Source organism: Semicossyphus pulcher, unplaced genomic scaffold (assembly GCF_022749685.1).
Source record: "Semicossyphus pulcher isolate SPU_LCO1_2020_fin unplaced genomic scaffold, fSemPul1.0.p SCAF_5, whole genome shotgun sequence".
NCBI lineage: Eukaryota > Metazoa > Chordata > Actinopteri > Labriformes > Labridae > Semicossyphus > Semicossyphus pulcher.
The window spans coordinates 26,155,991-26,178,325 of NW_027211726.1; the positions used below are offsets into that span (position 1 = coordinate 26,155,991).

The window sequence follows — 22,335 nt, forward strand, 5'->3', positions numbered from 1 at the left end:
AATTTGGAGGAGATTGGACAATGTATATGAGAGTTGATACAGGCTCTGGCCAGTAGGTGGTGCTATGACTATGAGTAAAAAATGTATATGTAGATGTGTTCAGGGTGGTACCCTCATCAAATCTGTGAAATTTGGTGGAGATTGGATAATGTATATGTGAGTTGATACAGGCTGTCACCAGTGGGTGGCGCTATAGAATTGGCAAAAAAAGAAGCGTGTGGATCTGTTCAGGGTGGGACTCTTATTAAGCATATGAAATTTGGTGCAGATATGATCAAGTACCGCCGAGTTATCAATGCCTAAATGTCATGGCGAGGCATCATGGCGAAGGTAATCTTCGCCGCGCTGCCAGGGTCACGCCCTCTGTTGAAAGCTCACCAAGTTTTTTCACAAACCTTGATCACGGTCTTCAGAGTTAGACATAAATTTGAGGTTAATATGTTTTATCACCTTGGAGGAGGGGCTTGTAGAGTAAAACATGTCACTTCCTGTTTCCAGTAGGGGGCGCTCGGCCTGATGGGAAATATTTTCATGTAATTGTGTTCAGGCTGGGAGTCTTGTCAAACATGTGAAATATGAAGAAGATAGAAGATTGTGTATGGGAATTGCAATGATTTTCTGTGCAAGCTCCTTATCAAATGTACATTTTTGCCACGTTTGATGTGTGTGTCCACTTTCATGAGTTTTGGGGCATGTTAAAGCCACCAAATACGTGATTCATTTTGGACGAGAAAGAATAATAAACATAGCAGATCCAATAGGGTCCTCGCACCGCTTGGGGCTGGGCCCTAACTATAAAGAGAACAAAAGAACACTACGGGTCAACATTTTTGCATTGCAGTATTTCAACAAACAGGCGCATTTTAATGCAGTTTTTTTTTTTTTACTATATGCAGTTTTTGCTTCAGACTGTTGAATGGACCAGATGGTTGGGGTTTTACCGCAACATGACTCTTCACGGAGTGCCAGACAACAAACAAACAAACAAGAGATGGGCTAATTTGACTTGCAAATAGATCTGTGTGATTGCTGATACTCATGTTGTCTCATCCTGTAAACCAGTTTGAGAAGGCAAAAACAAATGTGAGGAGTTTTCTGTAAAAACATTTTTACTTCAAGGTTTAGAGTTTCTGTTAAAGTCATTTGTAAACGTAACAAACCAAACTATGCAGGTTCATACTCCCTCTATGAGCTGTTTTTAAAATCAACTTGAGTTTAAAGTGAGGAACACCAGTTCTGCATTATGTTTGCAACTGGCCACATTACCAACACTAATTCCAGGGCTCAATATTAAGCAGTAGACAATGTCTCCCTCGTGTGGTTTGGGGGAGGAATAACAGGTCCAAAAGGAACCGTTTACTCAGAAATTTTTACATTCAATAGGTAAAAATCTGTGGAAGGGCATGCTTAAATTTGCATACATATAAACACACACACATCTGTGTACACATAAGCAGACAAACACACATCTTTATAGACACACACACACACACACACACACTGATATGCTGATTTAATAAATGGATTACATAATTTGGACTATATCCAGACTTTATAGGCCAAACTTTAAGCACATAACAGCTTTCTGAGGGATTTGGGGCAAATTTGATCATGTTGCCATCACATTACATCAGTCGATGTCTCTGTGAGCGGTAAGGCACTAATGTTTTTGCTAAATGCCAATTTCCAGAGACAAGTTTATTTTACCTCTCTGCACTTAGCCAAGAGCTTTACTCTGTGCACGCTCCTCAACTGAAAATCAATTAACAAGTTGGAACACATAAGTATGACTGTGTGTGATGATTTTCGGAGCACATTTTAAGGGAATATTTTCTCTGGAACTGCTTGTGCTACAGTGTGTATAATGCATTAGTGGAAGTTAGAAAAACGTCCTAACAGAAGCTGTGAACAGCATGTGGTCTGATGAAGTTCAGACGCTTTTTGAACATGATCAGCTATAAGCCTCTCAAGTGTCACACTACAGTAAATCCTATTAATCTCATCTAGCTGGGATATCGGAGCTTCAGCGAACATTTGTAGGGTTCCAGCACTGGCATCCTTCTCATTATTATTATTGAGTCATGTCCAACAGTTCTTACAGCTTCTAAATGAGTGAAAGTCATATTTTATTTGAAGTCTCCATTCTACTTTGCAGTTACACAGAGTGAGCTGTGTCTCTCTACTAAGACTTTTTGCCTGATCCAGCCATGCAATAAAGTATTTTTAATAAAAAGTAAAAACAAGAAGAAATGTCTGTCATGTTTTCAAGGATTCAGTTTAACATCATGGTTCAGTGTCTTTGCAACTGATATTGGATGTTGGAAATAGTAGTTTTTTTATTGCACTGTTACATTTAATTCTGAGTCATCTGCAACATTTTAAATCATGTAAACGGAGTATAAACAATTTCCTGAGCCACCAATTTGCACATTTTAAATAAAAATGTCTTCTTGGTTCTCACAAACTTACATGGTTTTTAAACACGGGGCATAAGATTATCTTTCTATTTTAAGATGAGGTTATTCAATATTTATGTTATGGCTGGTTTTAAAGCCAAATCCACACAGCAATGGTGTCAGAGCAAAAAACTCTAATAATATCATAATATTTTCAATGGCAACCTGTGGAACTATGTGTCCTCAATAGAATCTAAGAAAACTTAAGACTGTTGACAATAATGGAAATATGTGTATTTAATGTGGGGATCAATTCATGCTGCAACACCACAAAAAGAGTGACGTGCTATTCATTCCCAGAACATTTCACATGTTTCTATATTGTTTCGTCATGACCTTTACTCCTTCCTGTGATGCCGTCTCCTTCTCCAGCTCAGCATCTGTTTAACATTCAGCCTGGATTCTTGGCCTGAATATCAGGTTATGGTCGTTATTAGACAGATCAGACTTTTTTGCATCACTTTTATTCTTGTCTTAGCAACCAATGGCTAAATTCAGCATCCCTGATCTTCTAAATAAAGTCATTTAGGAAAGGTAGCTTGGTAAAACTTTAATCATATATTATATTAAAACTAAAAAAAAAAAAATATTGAATAACACACTTTTATATATATCACATCAGGAAAACCATTCCAATGTTTAATTTAGCATTATATTGTGATTCATAGTCAATTTAATCACACACAGAATATTACAGCACAGAATATTTTTTATCAGGAAGCAGATTTTGTTTTTTGAGGAACGTATTTTTTATGTTATATTTTCTGCTTCTTGCTGATATTGGGGTTCAGCTAAAAAGAAGGTAGGTCACTCTGGAGAGAATAAAATGAATTGGAAGGATTCAAAACAGTTGTTAAACTCTTTCTATTTCTCCCTTAGGTAAAATGTCTATCTTGTTGTGAAATACGCAACAAGACGTGGCTTTGTGCAGTGCACTTATAATGCTTTTAAAGTAACATTTTGTTGGCTTTACTACAGAGCTATATCTTACTGTTGGAATATTACTATCATAACATCACCAGAGCTGCTGATAAGTAATTCTCATCAAAATTTCAGACCTGTTAGTTGTATAATAAGGCGTACATGTGGCCTGGGTATATGAAAGGTATCGTAACAGTAAGTTTACTTTGTTTGACCATCCTAGTTAGTTTTTAATCATGCATAGCTATAAGTAGATGCATTACCTCATCACTAAGCATCCTGTGAACAGCTGTTAAAAAAAAAAGTATTTAAAGAAAAATTTAGTCTTTCACTCTCTTAAAATAATTAAACAAAAACAGAATACTAATATTAAATCTCTTGCAATGGACTCCATAAAATAACGTGGTCTCAATTCTGGTAAACACCAAATAACACATATAAAAGCTCCTTCTAGTTGCTTTAACACTACAGAAATGCTCACTGTCACAGACTTATCTTTCACACTGGCAACATTTCTGAAATAAGCACTGAATGCATGAGATAACACACAAGCTTTCACTACACAATCATTAAAAGAAATAATTTGTTCCAGGGTCAGAGTATTATCAGAGTACTGATAATATATTACCACTCATGTTGAGATGCTAGTTTTGTCCACTCGACACCAGCTCACTGTTCTTCTCCCAACCCTAAAATCATTCAAAATAAATCAAGACACATCCGAATGTTTGTTTACAGTTTTATTATAGTTATTGTTTTCTCGTTGTCAGATAAAAGCAGATAGAGAGGAGCATAATAATCAGAAACAGCGTGCAGCTCTGGGGCCCTGTCCAAAGCTGGACTAGAGACCTGTCTGAGGTGAGTATACATTAACAATGTAGGGCAAACCCCATCGTCATTAATGCTACATAACACTGTCAATATCATAAACAGTCACAATAATGGCCGCTGTCAGTTTTGTGACAGTTAGTCTGTAACACATTCATGACAGAAGAGTTAATCTGAGGTAAGCTAGAGTTGGCTAGTGTTGTACTGAGCAAATAAACATCTATGTACGGTATATCTACAGAGTTGTGACTGTGTCTTGTCCTGTTCCCGTAAGCACAGTTTACTCATCTCTACCTTGGCATAGCTTTGGCATTAGGAGGTAACATGGTAGCACCCTGTTGGGTACCATTTGAGAACAAACATTTGAGAACAGTTTCTTTGTCCATTTCATGAACATATAGGGAGTAACTCCCAAGGCCTTGGGCCCGTAAATACAGGGGGTCTAAGTAATGCAGAGTTTCAGTTAGCTATCTATATTTCAAGTTTGTCAAGTAACAGTTCCTATATAGTGCTAATTTGAACGAAAGCACCCATGTACTCGTATATTCTCTGGGTTATGTACATGTCTAATGCAGGTACAGTCTGTAATCCCCCTTTTTTCAATTAAAGTGAGTTCCACTTTGAAGTGCAGCGTTGCAGTCAGACAAACTTACACGAGCATAAGCTTTAGCTTATTCCAATAGAAGAGAAGGTGCTTGCAGCATGTCTGCCACGCATTTTTGATCACATTGGTTTTAGCGTTCTTTCAAACGTTAAAAAAACAAAAACAAGGATTATGTAACTATTCTAGCTTCACTGGCTGAGATGAGGATTAAGACGGACATTGAAATGGATGGACTACAAAAATGACCCAACAGCAGCATTCAGTATAACAAAGAAGACCAAAGACAAAGAGATACTATGATATATTGTCCTAGGCTTGTTTTGCTAATATAAAAAGGTATAAATAACAGATCCTGTTTTGGTTAAACATAGTTTAGAGCATAAGAATCAAAATGAAGAAAACAAAGCATGTTAAGAGAACTCTTCAACGTCTTTATCCACCATTTTTAGGATTACCTGAGATTCCAGTTGTCCCTCAGGGCTCTACCGATTTGATAGCACAGCACTCTTTGATTGATCGACTGATTGAATCAATCGACTGATTGAGGTTAGAGTCTTACCAACGAGATGGAGTCAAAGCACTTAAGCAAGCAGAGGGCATTCATACCACCATACCCTCAATCTTTGATACTGTTCTTTCTGCCCACACCAAACACACCTGACCTGCAGGCTCAGCACATCCATGCCACCACAGTTCATCCAAAAACCTCTCTGTAAAAAAGCTAAAAGAAGGCATGTAGCAAAGGAAAAAGAAAAGGCTTAGCTTAAAATGGGTGAGGTATCCTTTATATAATTCTCCCTCTAAGAAATTTAGGCTTTTAATAGCATCTTGGAATGCACTATATATTGATATATATACTGTATATTGCCGTTAATATAAGCAGGATTACTGTTGATAAATACAGTTGCCTCCTTACCATCAGAGGCACCTCAGCAAGCTTTAGCACCCTTCCCCCTTTCATTTCAGGGTGCTTTAGGCACCAAAGGCCCTACTTGGGTGGAGGAGTAGACACTTATTGTTTTCCTATTTCATCTGATTAACTTCAAATATGATGATTCAAACTCCACAAGCTTTGGTCACTCTTCATCCACAGTCTCCCTTTTTGAATCCTCCTCTTTCTGATCCAGGACCTGAGGGGTGGAGCTCGACAGGGCTGCAACCTCTGTAGTAGCCAGTGAGGAGGGGTCCTGTTGGTCAATAATCTTCAGGGAAGTGGTCTCTTCCTTTGGAAGAGTATGGATATATCAGCAAAACATTTGGATTTACAGACAATATGTACTTTATTTGATACTAGGGACAATATATCTTCAACCGTCGCAACTGCAATGAGTGCATGTGCGATAGTCAAATTGCAGGACGCGCAATGTCAATCAAATGACCTGAAACACGTCATGCTAATACTTTTAATTGTCTTGATGCAAAACAAAAACTCGCCAGTTTCTTGTCTTCCAAGATGAATCTAGTAGAAAAGTACGTCTAATTAGTGTGCAGCTGATCACCAAAGCACAGAGTGAACTGACCGCTGTGCTGCAGAGTCTTATGTCAGCTGCATGTTAACAAGCCCGTGAGCCCGCTGCTGCTGTCACAGGTCATGTCAGCGGGATGATCAACACAGGCGTTCAGTTACGCAGGGCAGCTTCTTAGTGAGTCTATTCATGTTGTCAGTGGCACTTTGCCCGGTGCTCGTTAACGCTGTGGCTAAATATACGGACCGTTCACGGAGCGGAGGTGCCACGGAGTGTTTACTTTTAGCTACTACACCTGCAGCGCATGTCGTGTTAAGTGGACAGGCAGGGGGAGACGGTGAGCTTTCATTTCAAAAAGATAAGGGGCTGGTCACGCTAATTAAACACCGTTTGAACACCGTTAGAGAGAGTAGATGACATAAAAGTAACACAGCATCTACCCACAATCCTATATGTAAAGTTTATTAAGAAACGTGTTGCTCCACCAGGTCTCTCTCCACCACCATTGCTGTCTGAGTAATTGTAAAAGCTGGCAGAGAGCTGAAACAAGTGAAGTAAATGAAGGGGAGAGATTTTGCGTTGTTTGCAGAAAAGAGACTTAAAGTCCCAAATTTTAAAAAGTATGATTGTTAAGTATAAATATATTTTGTATACAAAAACTGCACTTGTCTGGAATACTTTTCTATATTTTTTTCATACTAAAAAATATATAGCGCAGACAGAAAAGATATTGCAATGTACGTTTTTTCCAAGACTGTGCAGCCCTATTAGAAACACCTAGTTGGTAGAAAATGAGCCCCTTCTTGCCTCTGCGGCAGCTTGGATTCATCAGTCTTTATTGTCCCCATGAGCAATTTTGTACTTGGACACATAAAGTTATTTTAGATTTTTTTTTTATATCGACTTTGCATATTTCCTTTAAATGTCACCATTGTGGCCCTTCGGGTCCCGACGCGATATAAAGATCAGAGGAAACGCAAAAAACAAGTATTTGGGCAAGTTGCTTGAGTCCTCTCAAGCCCTCTTAATAAGCATGATTCCAGAGAGGAGCCCTACAGGCTTATCTTTAGCTTAAATATATCTTCATAAATATATCTTCATATTTTGTACACTTTTAGAAATGCTCTATATAAGCCTTAATGTATACAATCACAACAGTTTAACGACAACATCATTTTTATCAGAAACATTTTGAACTTGAACTTTTTAAATAACGGCCTGATGTAGGCCTATATAATGTAGACTTGTTCTATAAAACTTAAGATCAACTAAGACCCTTTACTACAACAGAACCCAAAGCAACAAAAACATGCCATCAACAAGATACCAATATACCCCCACCGCCCTCTTTTTCTCTGTATGTCTGCCTGCATGTACGTGTCCGTGTCTGCTAGTTTCTATTGCTCTTTTGAGATATTAATGAAATTATCAATGACAAACAGAAGTGAAACTAGGCTATTTTGAATATTAAATTTCATGGGAGCCACTTGACAAACTCGCTGTCCTGTCTAAACAGCCCCATTGGTTAAATGGAAATCTCATGCTAGTGACTAAAAACACAATCTAACAATCTGTAATCTATGTTCCCAATAGTCATTTACTAGATCTCAAGTAGAACAAGCAGTGATATTTGAGTATATTTGATACATTGCCCGCCCCTTGTAGTCCCATGTCATAGCCATCCTTGCTAACTGCATAGGAATCTACATCCAGACTGACCTTATCACCTTGCATATTCACTGTCTTCAAGGGAAACTCAAAAAAGCTACATGTTCTGGCATTTATCTTGTGGATTATACTGAGGCTGCTGGTGAGGCTTTACACACTGTACGAATGTCCTCACTGCCTGCTGTGACCAGCCGAGAAAAGTTTCTGTTCCAACAAACCCCCTGCTGCCCCTGCTGAGTGTGTACTCAGTTTAGCAAACTTATGATCACTTATGTCTGACTTGGCTTACTCAGTTACCAGTGACAACGCTAGCTGACACTTTTCATCACGCCTTTAGCTGACTGTCAACTGAGTCAGATCCAAGGCTACAAAGTGTTATGGTTGCTGATAGGCCTTTTTAAGTCTAAATAAATCTAGAAAATGCAAGCATAACTAATCCCACTTATAATGTGCCAATTTGAAGGAGTCTTTTTTAGATACTATAAACATCCAAATGTATGTGATTGTAAGCACTTAAATCTTTTCATTTGCAGTTTCCAGCTACAGTTGTCAGAGCCAGCGAATCCTTCTACTTGTTGTCTGCTTTGTATCCGTCTAAAGCAACTGCTAAAGTGTCAGGAAAGTTGACTTACCGGCTCTGAGAATCTATGATTCACCTGATCGGCAAACTCTTGCATCTCTCCCTCCTCACCATTAGAGTGGCAGCTTGGACTTGGCACCTCTATTCCATGGCTTTCCAGAATGGCAGCTTCTGTTTATGTTAGATATTAAAGTGAATATAATTTAAGGGTATAAAAACATGTATATTTTACACAAATAATAAGAAAAAAAACAAGACAAAAAGCCCTTTCCTGTGATTCTACATATTGTAGCTGTAAATAGAAAACAATATATCACCTTCTGATGATTTGGAATTTCTTTTGGACAAACTAGAGGTTTAAGTTTTCCTTTATGGCTTGAATAAAAGCCTAGGGTACATGGCACAATACTACAAAGCTACTGTTTCAGAGATTCACGGGCAGCGAAAACATGCAAGTGGTCAGGTCCTCACCGATATTTGCTCTTCTCTTCATCTCCTTCCGACGGTTGGCAAACCAGTTGTACACCTTTAATGCGGTTACACGCTCAAACTCTGACAGCTTACAACCTAAGTGATAAAATCAAAACATCTCTCATTTAAAGAGCCATCAGATAATGAGGAACCACAGGATGTCAGTAGAGATACGGTCCTCATTTTGCCTGTTAGGGTGCATTTGTCATAAAGTTAATAAAACTAGTTTTCAAGACAAGACAAGACATCTTGTACATAATAAAGGACAATGGATTTAATTGAACAAGCCCCTGGGACAGTTTCAAAAGGTCATATTTACTACTCACTAAAATATTATATAAATACTTCGGCGGGAATTCACTAAGAACGAATTGTGGGCGCTGATGGCGAATCATTTCCCCCCGCTATCTGCTCCGATTCACAAAGCAAATTGCACTGATGATATTCAAGTGCAAACAGACCCATAAAGTTAGGCAGATCCGTGCAGTTCGCTCTTGTTTTGCGTCTGATTGTGGAGAGAAGCTGTCTGCACCTCCACTCTCTGCGCAGTGCTGCACACTCAGGGATTAGTTGAGTGCACAGTGACAGATCTCATCTCCTTGCACAGATTAAGGATGAGAATGGAGAGGAGGGGGCAGCTATTTTAACAGTTTATTGTAAAGTCCCGACTCGACAAGTGTTTACTAGTTTAACTATTTGAACAGAGCCTGATTTTTTAAACAAACGTGCAACAGCAGCTTGTCCAAATAATAATCCCTGTCCTGCGTAATGGCTCCAAAGTGTGCCTGTGTCTGTGCCTGTGTGCCAGGGTTGAGCCTCGCACAGCCCCGGACGATTGGTTTCCCAATTAGAATAATAATGACAATATATTATTAACAGATTGTTTTTACAGACAAATACATTTTTTGATCACACAAAAAGGTGAAATTGCCGTCATGATCAATGAAAACTCAGAGCGTGACAGCCCTTATAATACAGCGCCACAGTTACCACCAACTCTCTGCAGAAGGTAATATTTTCAGTCTAACTGCGTGGTGCTGTTAGCGCTGCTGTTTGTGAATAAGGTGTTTTTTGCCACAAGCCTAATTTACATAGAAAGGGGTCCCGAATGTCTGCATAATGACTCATTTAAATACGCACATTGGGGTGCATTCAACCCTCTGCGTGTGCTTCAAGAATGAGTCAAAATCTTTTTGTCTCAGACTTTGCGGGCGCAAAAGCCACGCAATCGTTTGGTGAATTTCCCCCTTAGTGTTTTTAAGTAGTTCTAGTATTTCACACCAGTAAATACAGCTCGTCTTATTTTATTTTATAAAACATAAACACAAATATTAACCTAAACAAGTCAATTACAATTATCAAATGTCTTACTATATGGATGCCTTTGTTGATCAAACTAGAAATGTATTAAATGGTGAGGAGTGAATAAAGATGGATGAAAACTTTAACTTAGACTTTGTGTTTGGAATAGCTGCCTGGGGATATCTGTATTTGAATGCAGGCCTTGCTAAAGTTTAAAAAGCCCAGGTTTACCTGTACCTGGTTTCTGAATGACAGAGTTACAGGTGTTGGCAATCTCCTCCCGCTTTGCTTCATCTGGGTACTGGTTCTCTATGAAGAAACTGTGAGAGAAAAACAGCCACAGTAATGGTCGTTGGCACCAGCCTTAGCAATGCTAGTTATGCCCTCAATTTAACCTCTGCAACTTTTAGTTTTGGTTTTAATCCAGAGGAGAGGAAGGATCATATATAGAGGAGCAATTCTACAATTCAAGTATTGCATGCTTCTTGTTTTTTCTGCTTCTTCTTAGACAACTCAATATAAAGACTGAGTTTTGTATCCAGGTAAATATGAGAGTAACCTACATCTCTTTCCTCGCGAAACTTACCCACTTGTGTCTACCTCTTTTATAGGCCTCCCAAGGCTGAAAATAAAATCATTACTTTCCATAAAAAAAACACAAAGGGATCAATTTCATGCCAGCCCTGTCTTCTACTCGCCCTCAGAGTTGTCCTATCCTGTCTCTCACACACGCACATACACACATATCCACACAAACACTCCACATCATTTTCACCTCTACTGTACTGTCCTTGGGTTTAAACTAGCTCATAAGGATCAGCACTGCAGTAGAATTGCGTAATCCGGGAGCACTGCTGGTGAGTGTTGTCTGAGGGCCTGTGTGGTCTTATTACAGATAGTGCCCAGACTGCACACTATACTTACAGCTGGCATGTAATACAGAAATCAATCGCACACAGCGGGCAGGACTGTACAGGAATGTCTACAATGTCTACAACAGTAAGTCACTACAGGACAATTCACTTTGGAAAGGTTATAAATATTGATTATTACCTCAAGCAATGCTGCTTTCCTCTCTGACATGGTTAAAAATCCATGGCTTGATAGTTGAACCAACACTAATGTTTTACATCAGGCTGTTCAAATGATTACATGACTGTGACTGTAATATCTGATGTTGCTAGAATTACAGAAGTCAGTTAAATTTGGGCACAAATGTTAAGATGCGGAGTGTAATATATACAAATGTCAAATGGTATGTTTTAAGAAGAGTACTCTACAGTCTACAGTTTTTCATGACATGAATTGCAGCACAAAAAAGTACCTGTGGCCTTTTTTACAAGAACCTCAATCAATCCTCCAGCAACTTTTAAGTCTTGCTCATCAACTCTGTTGGGTTCTGATATTTAGCCTAGAAAATTTCAGGATTTACGGGAAATGCTGTTTGTTTAAGGACGGTAAAAGGATTATTATTCAATAAACAATGATATCGAGGGCTCTATGACATTTTCCATTTCCAAATTATTTTTCACATGTTAGTTTGCAGACATCCAAGTAGATTTTTCATACTATATTTGACATCAAAGTACAACTTGCTAGATGATTTTAAAATACAGCTGTTAAAGTTTATTTGAAGTTCAATAGTAATCTAATTATCACAGTGTCAGTTCAGCCTTCTTTATTTATGGTCTCAAAGGAATTTCCATACTTCTTCTCTTTTTTTGTACCTTTTGGTCCTTTTTAAAAAAAAACTACAAGCTCATGTAAACACACAAAACAAAGCCACTTGACTGTTTCAAGGCTTGATTTTTATTTATTAATGCAGTTAAAAATATCTACAGGATTTTTGTGAGGTTTTCTCAACACATGCTTACCTCTCCATGATTGATTGGCACTCCTTCCTCCAGGTGAACCTACTTCCTCTACGCAGCCTCAGAGGCCCACCCACCATCCCTGCTCTGTCGCCAGCCATGATCCCTGTCCTCCAGTCAGGTTCCTCCTTCACCAAAGACCGCATTGATAAGGTGGCCCCTGAAAAAGAGAGAACATGCCACAATTTAACCTGAGAGAATGTATGGAAATTGGGACAAAACACTGAAACTAATGACATAAATTAAAAAACATTTAAAAACACCAGGCTTCATTAAAATTTTTCTGTTTTATTTAGATGGTATTCACAAGGTGGTGTCAGCCACTGTTCCCATCCCAAGTGAATCCAACAGGTTGGGTATGGCTCAGTGGTAGAGTTGGTCGTCTGTCAATCAGAAGGTTGGGGGTTCGATCCCTGACTGCTACAGACACATGTGGAAGTGTCCTTGGGCAAGATACGGTCTATGAATGTCTATAGATCCTGATTGGAGATTGGTACTCAGGCCGTGAGTGTGGGGGAACTTGACATGTAGTGTAAAAGTGCTTTGAGTGGTGACGCTATACAAGTACAGTTCATTTACCATTTAACACAAAATAACACTAGAAACATAAGCGTCTACTCCAATGAATGGTTACTGTACAACAAAGTGCAAGGTGGTAATGTCTGTTTCATAAATGTAAACGGGTTTGTAGTCTGTCGCAGGAAATGTACTCCCAGTGTAAATATCAAAGAAAATGTTTCTGGCTCTTAACATCTCAATGGTTAACAGTTAATAAAGACTGACTAACACCTGTCAGGGATTTGAAAATTTAAAGCTCCATCTTTACATTGTAATTTACTTGTATCAGGGTTTCTGCAGGGCTCAGCTAAAAATAATTTAATATAGTATATAGTAGTTATGTGGTTGGGTAAAAAAATGCTGATGCTGACATAAACTCCCCCCAAAAAGGAGGGTTTTACAGCTAGCTTAGCATTTACAATATCATGTTACAAACAGTTGTCAGTTTAAATGTGTTTCATGTCTACGGACATGTCTCTCCACAAGAGCATCTTTTAAGCTAATGCAGACGAGAATGTCATATTTACAGATTTCCTCAAGCTCAGACTTTTAAATACCTTCATTGAACAAAATGTGATACTTTTCTAGATGTGCAGATACAATGCAATGCAGTTATAGCACAACTCCTTTACTACGTTCAGATTAAGCTTCATTTGACACATAGCAGGTGCCACAGATAGCCGATACTGTACAAAAGTCACAAAGACTTCAACTGAATGGAGGCTTTTCATTCAAAGCATTGGGGCCAACAGCCTCCTGCTTATCTCTGCAATTTGAGACTGTCAAAATGCCTCCCAAGTTATAAAAGTAGCTACAGGGTAAATGACATGCGGGTCAGCAGATGTGCAGGTGTCTCCAGTAGCAAGCTGCTGAGGCCAGGGCAAGGAGGGCACAGTTACCTGGCTGGGCCTGGGCTGCTGCAGCAGCGGCAGTGTACCATGGCAGCAAGTGCATCAGCAGCTCTCTCTGCCTGCTCCACACTGGGTTGGGGTTGAGGTTGGTGTTGGGGTTGGGGAGGATGTTGGGGAGACTGCCACTTGCCCCTGCTACCGTCCCGTCTCTGTCCCCTCCCCTGGCCCTGGGCATGGGACTCACGCAGTGCTGGCTTTCACTCCACCTCAGCCCTTCAGTCAGGACAAAACCAATGGTCAGGCCACAGCCAGGGGTTAGATTACAGATACCAGATTTGGCGGATGGAATTGTTAATTAACTGGGTTGACTGACACACTCCTGTAGACCTGCCCTGCCATTTTTATTCATTATATTTTTTTTTGAGTCTGCTTTTTAATGTTTCCCAGACTATCAACCAATTAAATGGCCATTCTACCTGACAGCAGTGCTACTTTAGATTCATGACGGGCAGGTCAAAAGGAGCCTTTCTCAGAAGCAAAGCATTGTGGCCAGTGAGGAAATTAGTCATTGTTAGTATCACTGTTAAAATTGGTTTGTTAGCCATGTAGGAATGAAAACCAGCACCAGAGTACCTTCAGCATCAGAGCTGAGAACTACAGAGGAGCTAAAGCGAAGCTTTGGGTGGGTGGGAAAGAAATTAAGGATAAAGATGAAGGGAGACAGCAGGGTTAGCAGATGGTCATCAGTGGCTTTGTTTATTTCATAAAACTGATCATATAAAAAGGTGATTTTTAAAAAAAAAACATGATTTATTGTGAATGCATGCTTGTTTGGTTTGTTGTTGCTGTTTAAAACCATGACACTTGTTTTTAGTATCTGTGTCCCTGAATCCTAGGACATAGAGAGGTCAGCTACAACCCAAGCTGTTACTGTAGCCTGTACAGACTGACCACATTCACCCAGTGAAGTTTCAATTGCAAACCAGAGCCTTAATGCTATTGATTAGCATCTCTTGTGACAGGACTACCTTTATCTTTTTGTCTTTCCTCTGAAATTATAGATTTGTCTCGAGTCCTTCCTTGACCTCACAGCCCTCGAGGACCAGGATGGAATTAGTGTGAGGAATAAGAGGTTTGTGGGTTTACCATGCAGGACAATGAGGGCAGAGAGAAGGAACGATGGAGAGGGAAGGTTAGCAAGCAGTGGTTCACATTCATGAGAAGTTTTTGTTTCGTATTAAAACGCTTCATTTCTAGATGATCTTTATCCTGACATTAAACCTTGAGGCGCTGATCTGCACTTTCTCCTAATTAGCCTTCCTGTATTTAACATCCATCATCCCTGTTATGATCTGTAATGATTCTCCGACCCTTCTTAAGTCCCACTCCTTTTGCTCTGTGCTCCAAATACAGTGGAGCAAATGACAGAAAGGGTCAACATGTCCCTTACTTGGTATACTCGATATAGTTTGTGCTAGGCTTTCCATGTTGAAAAGGAAACCAAATTTTGTAGATAGTTAAAAATGTTGCGGGGGACCTGTGCATATGACATTCAATACCCTGACTGTGTGGAAGACTTGGTGATGCTTTTTTTTCAGTGAACCAAAATCAAACAAACATGGTGACTTAGATTCTGTTAAGCTGGGTGCTGCAGTATGAAATAGACAGCTGACAGCAAGGACTACAGTCCCAGAGGGGGGACAGGGGAAAATTGTGAAGGAGCCACGGTGACTTATAGTCTTTCCCCCTCTGTCACAGTGCAATGTGAATGCTTGACATTGATATTGAGGGGATTTGGTAGTTCTGTTATGCTGTGGAGGGCGTTTTCCTGGCATGGTTCAAGGCAACATGTCACCTTAGAGGGAAGGGTCACTGCAAATCAATACAAAGTTGTTCTTAGTGATCACCTTTATCATGTGAAGAAATGTTTCCATCCAAATGGGAGTGGTCTCTCAATGAGACAATGCCCCAATCCATAGGGCAAAAGGCGTCATTGATAGGTTTGATGAGTATGAACAGGAGGATAATTATATGCTATGGCCTTCACAGTTAACATCTCAACCCTAGAAAACAACTATGGGAGATTAAGGAAAGTGATTTTAACTCTCCAGCAACATCATTAAAACACCAAGAGGGGAGAATGGATTTCCATTCCTCCAGTAGGGCTGCAGAGACATGTAGAATCAATGCTAAGGTGCATTAAAGCTTTTCTGGCAGCGCGTGGTAACCAACCACCCTACTAAGGGTCTTTATGTTATTTTTTTTATTTTTTTTATTTTTAATCCATCTGTAACCTTCCATCATCACCCACCATGCTGTAGTCCTTGGTGTCGGGTTCCTGAAGTTATATTAACTGTAAAACAAGTTAAATGGAACCTTCCTTTTTTTCTGATACCATTTTGTCTTCCAAATAAAAATTCTGATACCTGAACCTACATACTGGCAATCCAATTAGCGATCCAGAGCCAGTGTGAAAAAATGTGTATCCAATAATCGTTATATATATTGAGACAGCTTTTTACTACTAATCCTGTATGGATGTGATATAATCGCATTTATTGCAGCATGCTTAGGTCAAAAAATACATACAGAGAATCAATGCCATAGGACTAAGTAAGTAAGGGGGATGGGAATTTAGAAAGGGTCGACAATAAAAATAATTGCAATTCCTGTCTGACCACTACAACCCTCGACCTGTACTGCTTCTCACCTGGGTTATTTCTCTCCAGTAGGTACCAGCGGTAGAAAGCTCTGCGTTTGGAGTCGCTCATCTCCAGGCCCTGCTGCAGCAACCACTGGGAGATGTAGCTCTGGCTGATGCCTGTGTGCCGGAGGCAAGGCGTGTTATCTTAACACATTAAAGACATTGATTTATTCATTGGTGCACCAATAGCATCTGTACTATTGAGATTGGCTGTGAGCCAGCTCTAAAAAACTCCTGTTAAGCTAATGAAGCCGTCCAAATATCAATAATTTAATTCAGGACATGGGAATAGGTGACATTTTTGCATAGGGGGGTTTTACTAATGTGAAGTTCAGCATTTATTTCAAAGAAGACATGATTTTTATCATGAATATTGTATCTGTCAGTTATTTTTTGACGAATTGATTCATCTTTTAGGTTACAAAATGTGAAAAACAAATTGTGAAAAAAGTTTTCCAGAAACCAAGACGACATTTTTAAATGCTTGCTTGTTTTCTTCAAACCTGAGATTTTTTATTTTAAAAGGTTTAAAAACAAAGGAAAGCAGCAAATTCTGTGTGTCTTCTTCAGTGAATCTTTGTATGTCAAGATACTTTTGCTGAAAGATGACTGAAACTATTGTTAATGATCGTTATACATCCATTTAGTATGTTTTTTTTTCATTTAATAACTTCATAATTAGCTTTGCAAGACAGAGAGTAAGCATGTTCTGAATGCATTGTATGCCATCAGCTGTAGACATGTGCCATGTGGAGCCAACTTTGGTCAGAGGAAGAAAATAACTCAAAAGGCTTTTGTTTCTAGAGCACTATGGATAACAGTGGGTGTCGCAGGTAACAGTGTGGCAGCAGAGAGTGTATTGTCTACTGTATCAGGTTAAAATAGCACAGAACCAAACAACATTTAAGCAATTTAACTGTCACAGAAAAATTCCCAATAGTGGCATAAAATGATAGTTTTGCTGTAAGGTAGTCATAAAACTCAGTCTGAGCTGTCTTAAGCCTGTCTGTTTCTCTTCTGGATGATCCAATAAGTAATAGGCACAAGCTGTAATCACTATGTAAAACCATCACACACAAAGCAGCAGAGTACCTGTAACTTGGCCCACGATTGCCTGAGAGATCCTGCGATTGTTCAGGAAAGTTTTGATCTCTTCTTTCACCAGGTTGCTGTCTCTCCTATTAAAGCAACAAAAACCCAATATGACATTAGAACTATTACACCATGGTTAATACATCAGCCTTTGCTCTGACTAAGCTTATTCAATGGTGCTTCTCTTTTTTCAGCCATCCCTAAACACCTGACCTGAATTAACTCCACTAAAATTCTGAAGAATAAGCTTGCACCTCAGGGGACAGAAGCTGTCATTATCTGATGTTATAATAGTCTCTCTTTGTCTCTACCATTCTTTTGGTCTTGCTGTCTAACTCATCCTCAGCCAGCTCTCTGGTAACACTGAGCTCCACCATCCTCCCTCTCCCCTGCTCACCTCATGTACTCCTCTACCTTCTCTTCCAGGTCCCACTCCTCCTCTCCTAAAATGTCATAGCTGAATGACCGCTGAACCACCACACTGGGAGGGTAGAGGGGCGGAGGTGAGGCTTCATAGCTATTGCTGGGGGACAGAGCAGCGCCGTCCAGGCCGGAGGTCTGTGTGGTGGCAGAGGCTAGGGAGAGTGAGGAGGAGGATGATGAAGATGAGGAAGGTGCTGGAGCGGCAGTAGTGGGAGCGTTGTTAGATGGGGTGGGTTGGGAGTCACAGTGTGGCGGGCGGTGGTCCGGGTCAAGCCTCTCCAGGGACTCCAATGCATGAATGATCTGAGGTTTGGTCATGCCGGACAGACGCAGGCGCTGAAGGAGGTCAATTTGTTCTATGGTGTAGCGTGGCTCCACCTCACAGCACTCCATTCTAGCATCTGCAAAAATAAAGTGGGGATGTCTAAAAGTGCATTTAAGACTTGCATGTTGAATGTAATACAATCAATCAACATATTTTGTAAATAAATATTAATATACAGAAAGACTGCATGCTTAGGTTGATTTCATACCAGATAAAAAGCACCAAAAGAATTCACAAAGTGTAACCAAGTCATGATATTGCTATATTTATCTATAGTCGCATTGTCAAAATCTGTTTACAAAGTGAAAAATGATTAAGGTATTATTAATAGATTAAAACCCAAATAAAAAAGGCATGCAAAGCTGAATTCAAACACTTCACTTCCTTTGTTAGGGTTCATTTATCTTGAATGGAACACCTCAAATGAAAATCTGACTAAAGGAATTTAGTTATGCTCATACCAGATAACACAGCATACCAGATAACAAAAAATGGAAGACCTGTTTGTAAAACTGAACTTAGGGGAAAAAAGACTGCATTCTCCTCTGAAGAACCCTTGGGTCATTCAAAAGTTTGGCACATTTTCAAACACTTGGCACAGACACTTAGGACTAACCTTGCTCCATTTGTCCAGGGTGGAATTAAAGTAAGATCACCCTGACATAGGTAACCTAACATCATGTCCACTCAGTCAAGTCACATCTATCCATCTATCTTTTCTGTACCTGTTTGTACTGTAAAGGGTCGTAGGAAGCCATGACTGAAAGGCTTTACGATTTCTAAGATGCCTGAAGTCCAACACTGTCACGTACTGTATCTCATATATAATTTGTTGATAGGCAGTAGAAAGTAAACATGCCAGACTTTTACAAACGATAGGGATTTAAATTGTGTGTTTACAGTACAGACAGACACCCATCAGGGCTACAGTAATTCAAGTCTGCCAAAGTAAGCACAGTTGTTTTCAAGGTTCATTCTGTGCAAAACTAAGATTTAGATTTAAGCAGTAAACTAGCTTTGGTTGAAAACTGAAGTCAAAAGACGTTCCAGCCGTCATTGAGGGTTATCATACCTGATGGAGGGGGTGATACAGATAAGCGCCCCGGGAGTGGTTCAGTGCGAGGGGTCGCAGCGGGGACACACCACTGTCGCATGGCTCAGCGGAGATCAGCTCTGCTGGACCTCTTCAGAGTCAGACAAGAGAGTTGCTGCAGTGTGTTGCGGTTACGCTTCCTCTATAAGCATACTGCCAAATGTACAACAACAGATGATTTGCTCGAACGCTATGTTGGCTAAGCTAACACCGTCAACTCTGGTTGGTTCCCCTGAGCACCAGCCTCCCATCTCCTTGTTGTGTTAAGCTAGCCGTGCGATTCAAATTGTAAGCGGAAGTATTGCTATTGAAGAATAGCAAAAAAATAAAAGTCTTTTGTGTGCGATGTGCGATTACGTTGTTAATATTACGATAACAATATTAAGTGCGACAAATGAGAGTGCACATTAGCTATAACACTTAGTTTATGTCTGTCTGCTGCTCTGCATGTTTTATACTATACATGTGTTTGCCAAATGTCCTTCCTGAATCCAAAATCAATTTAAATTCAGTTTTGTATCAGCACTAAATATAAACAAATGCGACGTGTTCCATACGCATGATCATATTGCAATTACAATGAAAATTCGACTTATTGCGCAGCTCTAGTATGTATCAATTTATATTCCATACTTAAATCTCTCTCTGAACATAAAGCGCTTGTGCATACATTATCTTTCGGTTGTAATAAAAGCCTTGCCAAGTTTAGCAAAAACGTTTTGTAAAACATTTGAAGAAACATGATTTACCAGAATTTTTTCACAAGATGAGACTAATTACACTACTGTAAAGTTTTGTTTCTGAACATTCCTGTTTACAAATTGTGCTTTTACTTTGAAGAACACAGGAAACGTTACAACTAAGTTTTGCCAACTACACCCTACTGTCTGTCTTGTCTTGGCTAAAACTTATCTAAAAAACTAAACTTACAATTTAGAGGTTATATTGACAGTGTCTAAGGTTGGCTGCGACGTACGAAAACTTCAAAGCTAGTCGTGGCAAACAAGCAAAAACATAATGTGTAAGGTCGTGGAGGCTGGGAACCAGCCAGGTGCTAACGAGTTAGCTCGCTAGCTAGCTAAGTTAGCCGATAGCTAGCATCAGATTGTCCCACCTCAGAGCACCTCTCTCTTACCTCCCGTTGCCGTGGAGAGATAGCAGCAGCCGGTTGGACGAAGAGGGAAGATGGTTAAAACTGCAGAGAAGGTCGCGGTCCGACCAGCCCCACTAAAGAAAGTAACTCCTTGGTGCGGAGCTGGCTGTGGATAAACTAGCAGAGGGTGAACGATGCAGGATTTTATATTTCCGCTGTGCTGTGGGGAAATACAAGTGTATGCAAATGTGGGGAGTTTGTCTCAATCTGGTCTAAATTTATGACCCCTCACCCGATAACACTGTCAAGCTAGCAAGAATTACAATTATGATTTCCGGTTATCTTTTACGTACCAAAATATTATAGCTATATTAAGACAACACAATCAAAATAGAAGTGATGGTTACATTTCGGATATATATGTGTATATATATATATATATATATATATATATATATACATATTATTTCTTTACAGTATATATATTTTTATATTATTATATATTTATATGACTATTTTTATTGACCAGAAGATAATATGCATCATGATCACAAAATATACATACAAACCCCCAACCCCAAACCCCACAACTTGTCATCATCTCATACACATTTAGCCTTGGTTGGTTGGTTGACATAAATACACTCCATGTGCAGTGGACTATAAAACAATACTAAACTCTATAAACTGACCACAGCAAAATAAATAAGTACAGAACAGGTACATAATTATGTCCATGCAGTAGACTAAGGCACTAAATACACAACATGCGATTCCCTGCAGAGACTGATCCACATCAGGCAACCTCCAAAAAGGTTAAATATTTGCCCCATTTTCAAATGTATACATCTAGTCTACATTTCAGGGTAATTATGGAATCAAAATACCAAGAATGCTCTTTATTCAGTTTGTTAAACATTGACAATACTATCAGTTTAACAGTTTATCCTTTTCCTTTTGTGAGCAAAATAATTATTTCACTAAATCTGTCTGCCTTGAAGAAGCACCACCCAAAACATAGGGGTGAATGTCTGCAGATAAGCTGCTTTTGTCAGTTGAAAGAATATGAAGATGTTATACAAAGATTTTTGTAAACAAACAGTGATAATAATGCTAAAAGTAATAATAATGGAAGAACTTTCTGTAGCACCTTCCAACAACCCCATAGCCTTTGTATTAGGGGGCATTTTCGCTGAAATGCGAACATTACGCTGCATGTTTGCATTTGCAGCCTGTTTTAGCACCATCCACTGAAGAAATTCCAGAGTGTGTAGGCCTACCTAATAGCCATTTAGACACCACAATATGTGAAAATATAGGGCCAGGGTGTAAAAATGCTGGAATTTTTGTGTGCAAGATGATTAAAAATGGTTTACTTTCTCTTTTTAAATATCTTTTTTAATTCAGATTGATCCTAAAATACATTTTAAAATTCAGTGGTGGTCAGTCCAAAGCCTTGCTCAGTGGCAAGCTCAAATTTGCCACCGCAAACAGTCTTCATACACGTGTCTACAGTATTTTATTGGCAATACCTTCACCCATTACTTTTCAGATAGTTTGGTGTCGTATCCAACCATTGACACAATGAACAGGTGTAGTGAGAACAGGGGTGCTGATGTTGGTACTGCATGGTGCATTTTAGGAATGCCACCAGCTTTACGATGCATGACCTGCTTTACTAACAGTGATGAAATCCTCTAAGGTCCAAACCAGAGTCACATACTGTACATTTGGACCACTTAAAACAGTCATAGGTTCTCTTTCCAGATGATTGTTCAGGCTACAGGCCACCTCCTCATTCCCCTTCTGAAGGTGCAAAGTTGAGGCTAAAGGTAATACTGATTCTCCACACACCATATGGAAAGAAAATAGATAAATATTTTTTCAATGAGTTTCTAATATGTCGTACATTTTGCTGCCTGTGGATTTTTATTTTACCTTACAGGGCTAGTTGTTCCCCATTTCTTCCAGTCTTTATGCTAAGCTAAGCTGTTTCTGTAGCTTTATAACAGAGACATAAAAGAGTTAA

The 22,335-nt window shown here is 39.4% G+C and overlaps 1 protein-coding gene across 4 annotated transcripts; it reads right to left on the reverse strand.

The window, feature by feature from the left end:
• Positions 1-4,113: 4,113 nt before the first annotated feature.
• Positions 4,114-20,506, reverse strand: LOC138609336 (homeobox-containing protein 1). Of its 4 annotated transcripts, none has more exons than XM_069681980.1 (11): positions 20,349-20,506; positions 19,193-19,304; positions 17,770-18,196; positions 17,373-17,458; positions 16,287-16,397; positions 13,625-13,849; positions 12,171-12,327; positions 10,534-10,616; positions 8,995-9,090; positions 8,576-8,694; positions 4,114-6,032 (listed from the first exon to the last, which is right to left on the reverse strand). In XM_069681980.1, exons 2-11 carry the CDS (start codon positions 19,272-19,274, stop codon positions 5,886-5,888), a joined length of 1,533 nt encoding a protein of 510 aa, XP_069538081.1. In that variant the 5' UTR covers positions 19,275-19,304; positions 20,349-20,506; the 3' UTR covers positions 4,114-5,885. The 4 variants fall into 4 exon arrangements, with proteins under 4 accessions (XP_069538081.1, XP_069538080.1, XP_069538083.1 ...); XM_069681979.1 differs by having other exon boundaries at positions 10,528-10,616; XM_069681982.1 differs by lacking the exon at positions 13,625-13,849.
• Between the last annotated feature and the right edge of the window lie 1,829 nt (positions 20,507-22,335).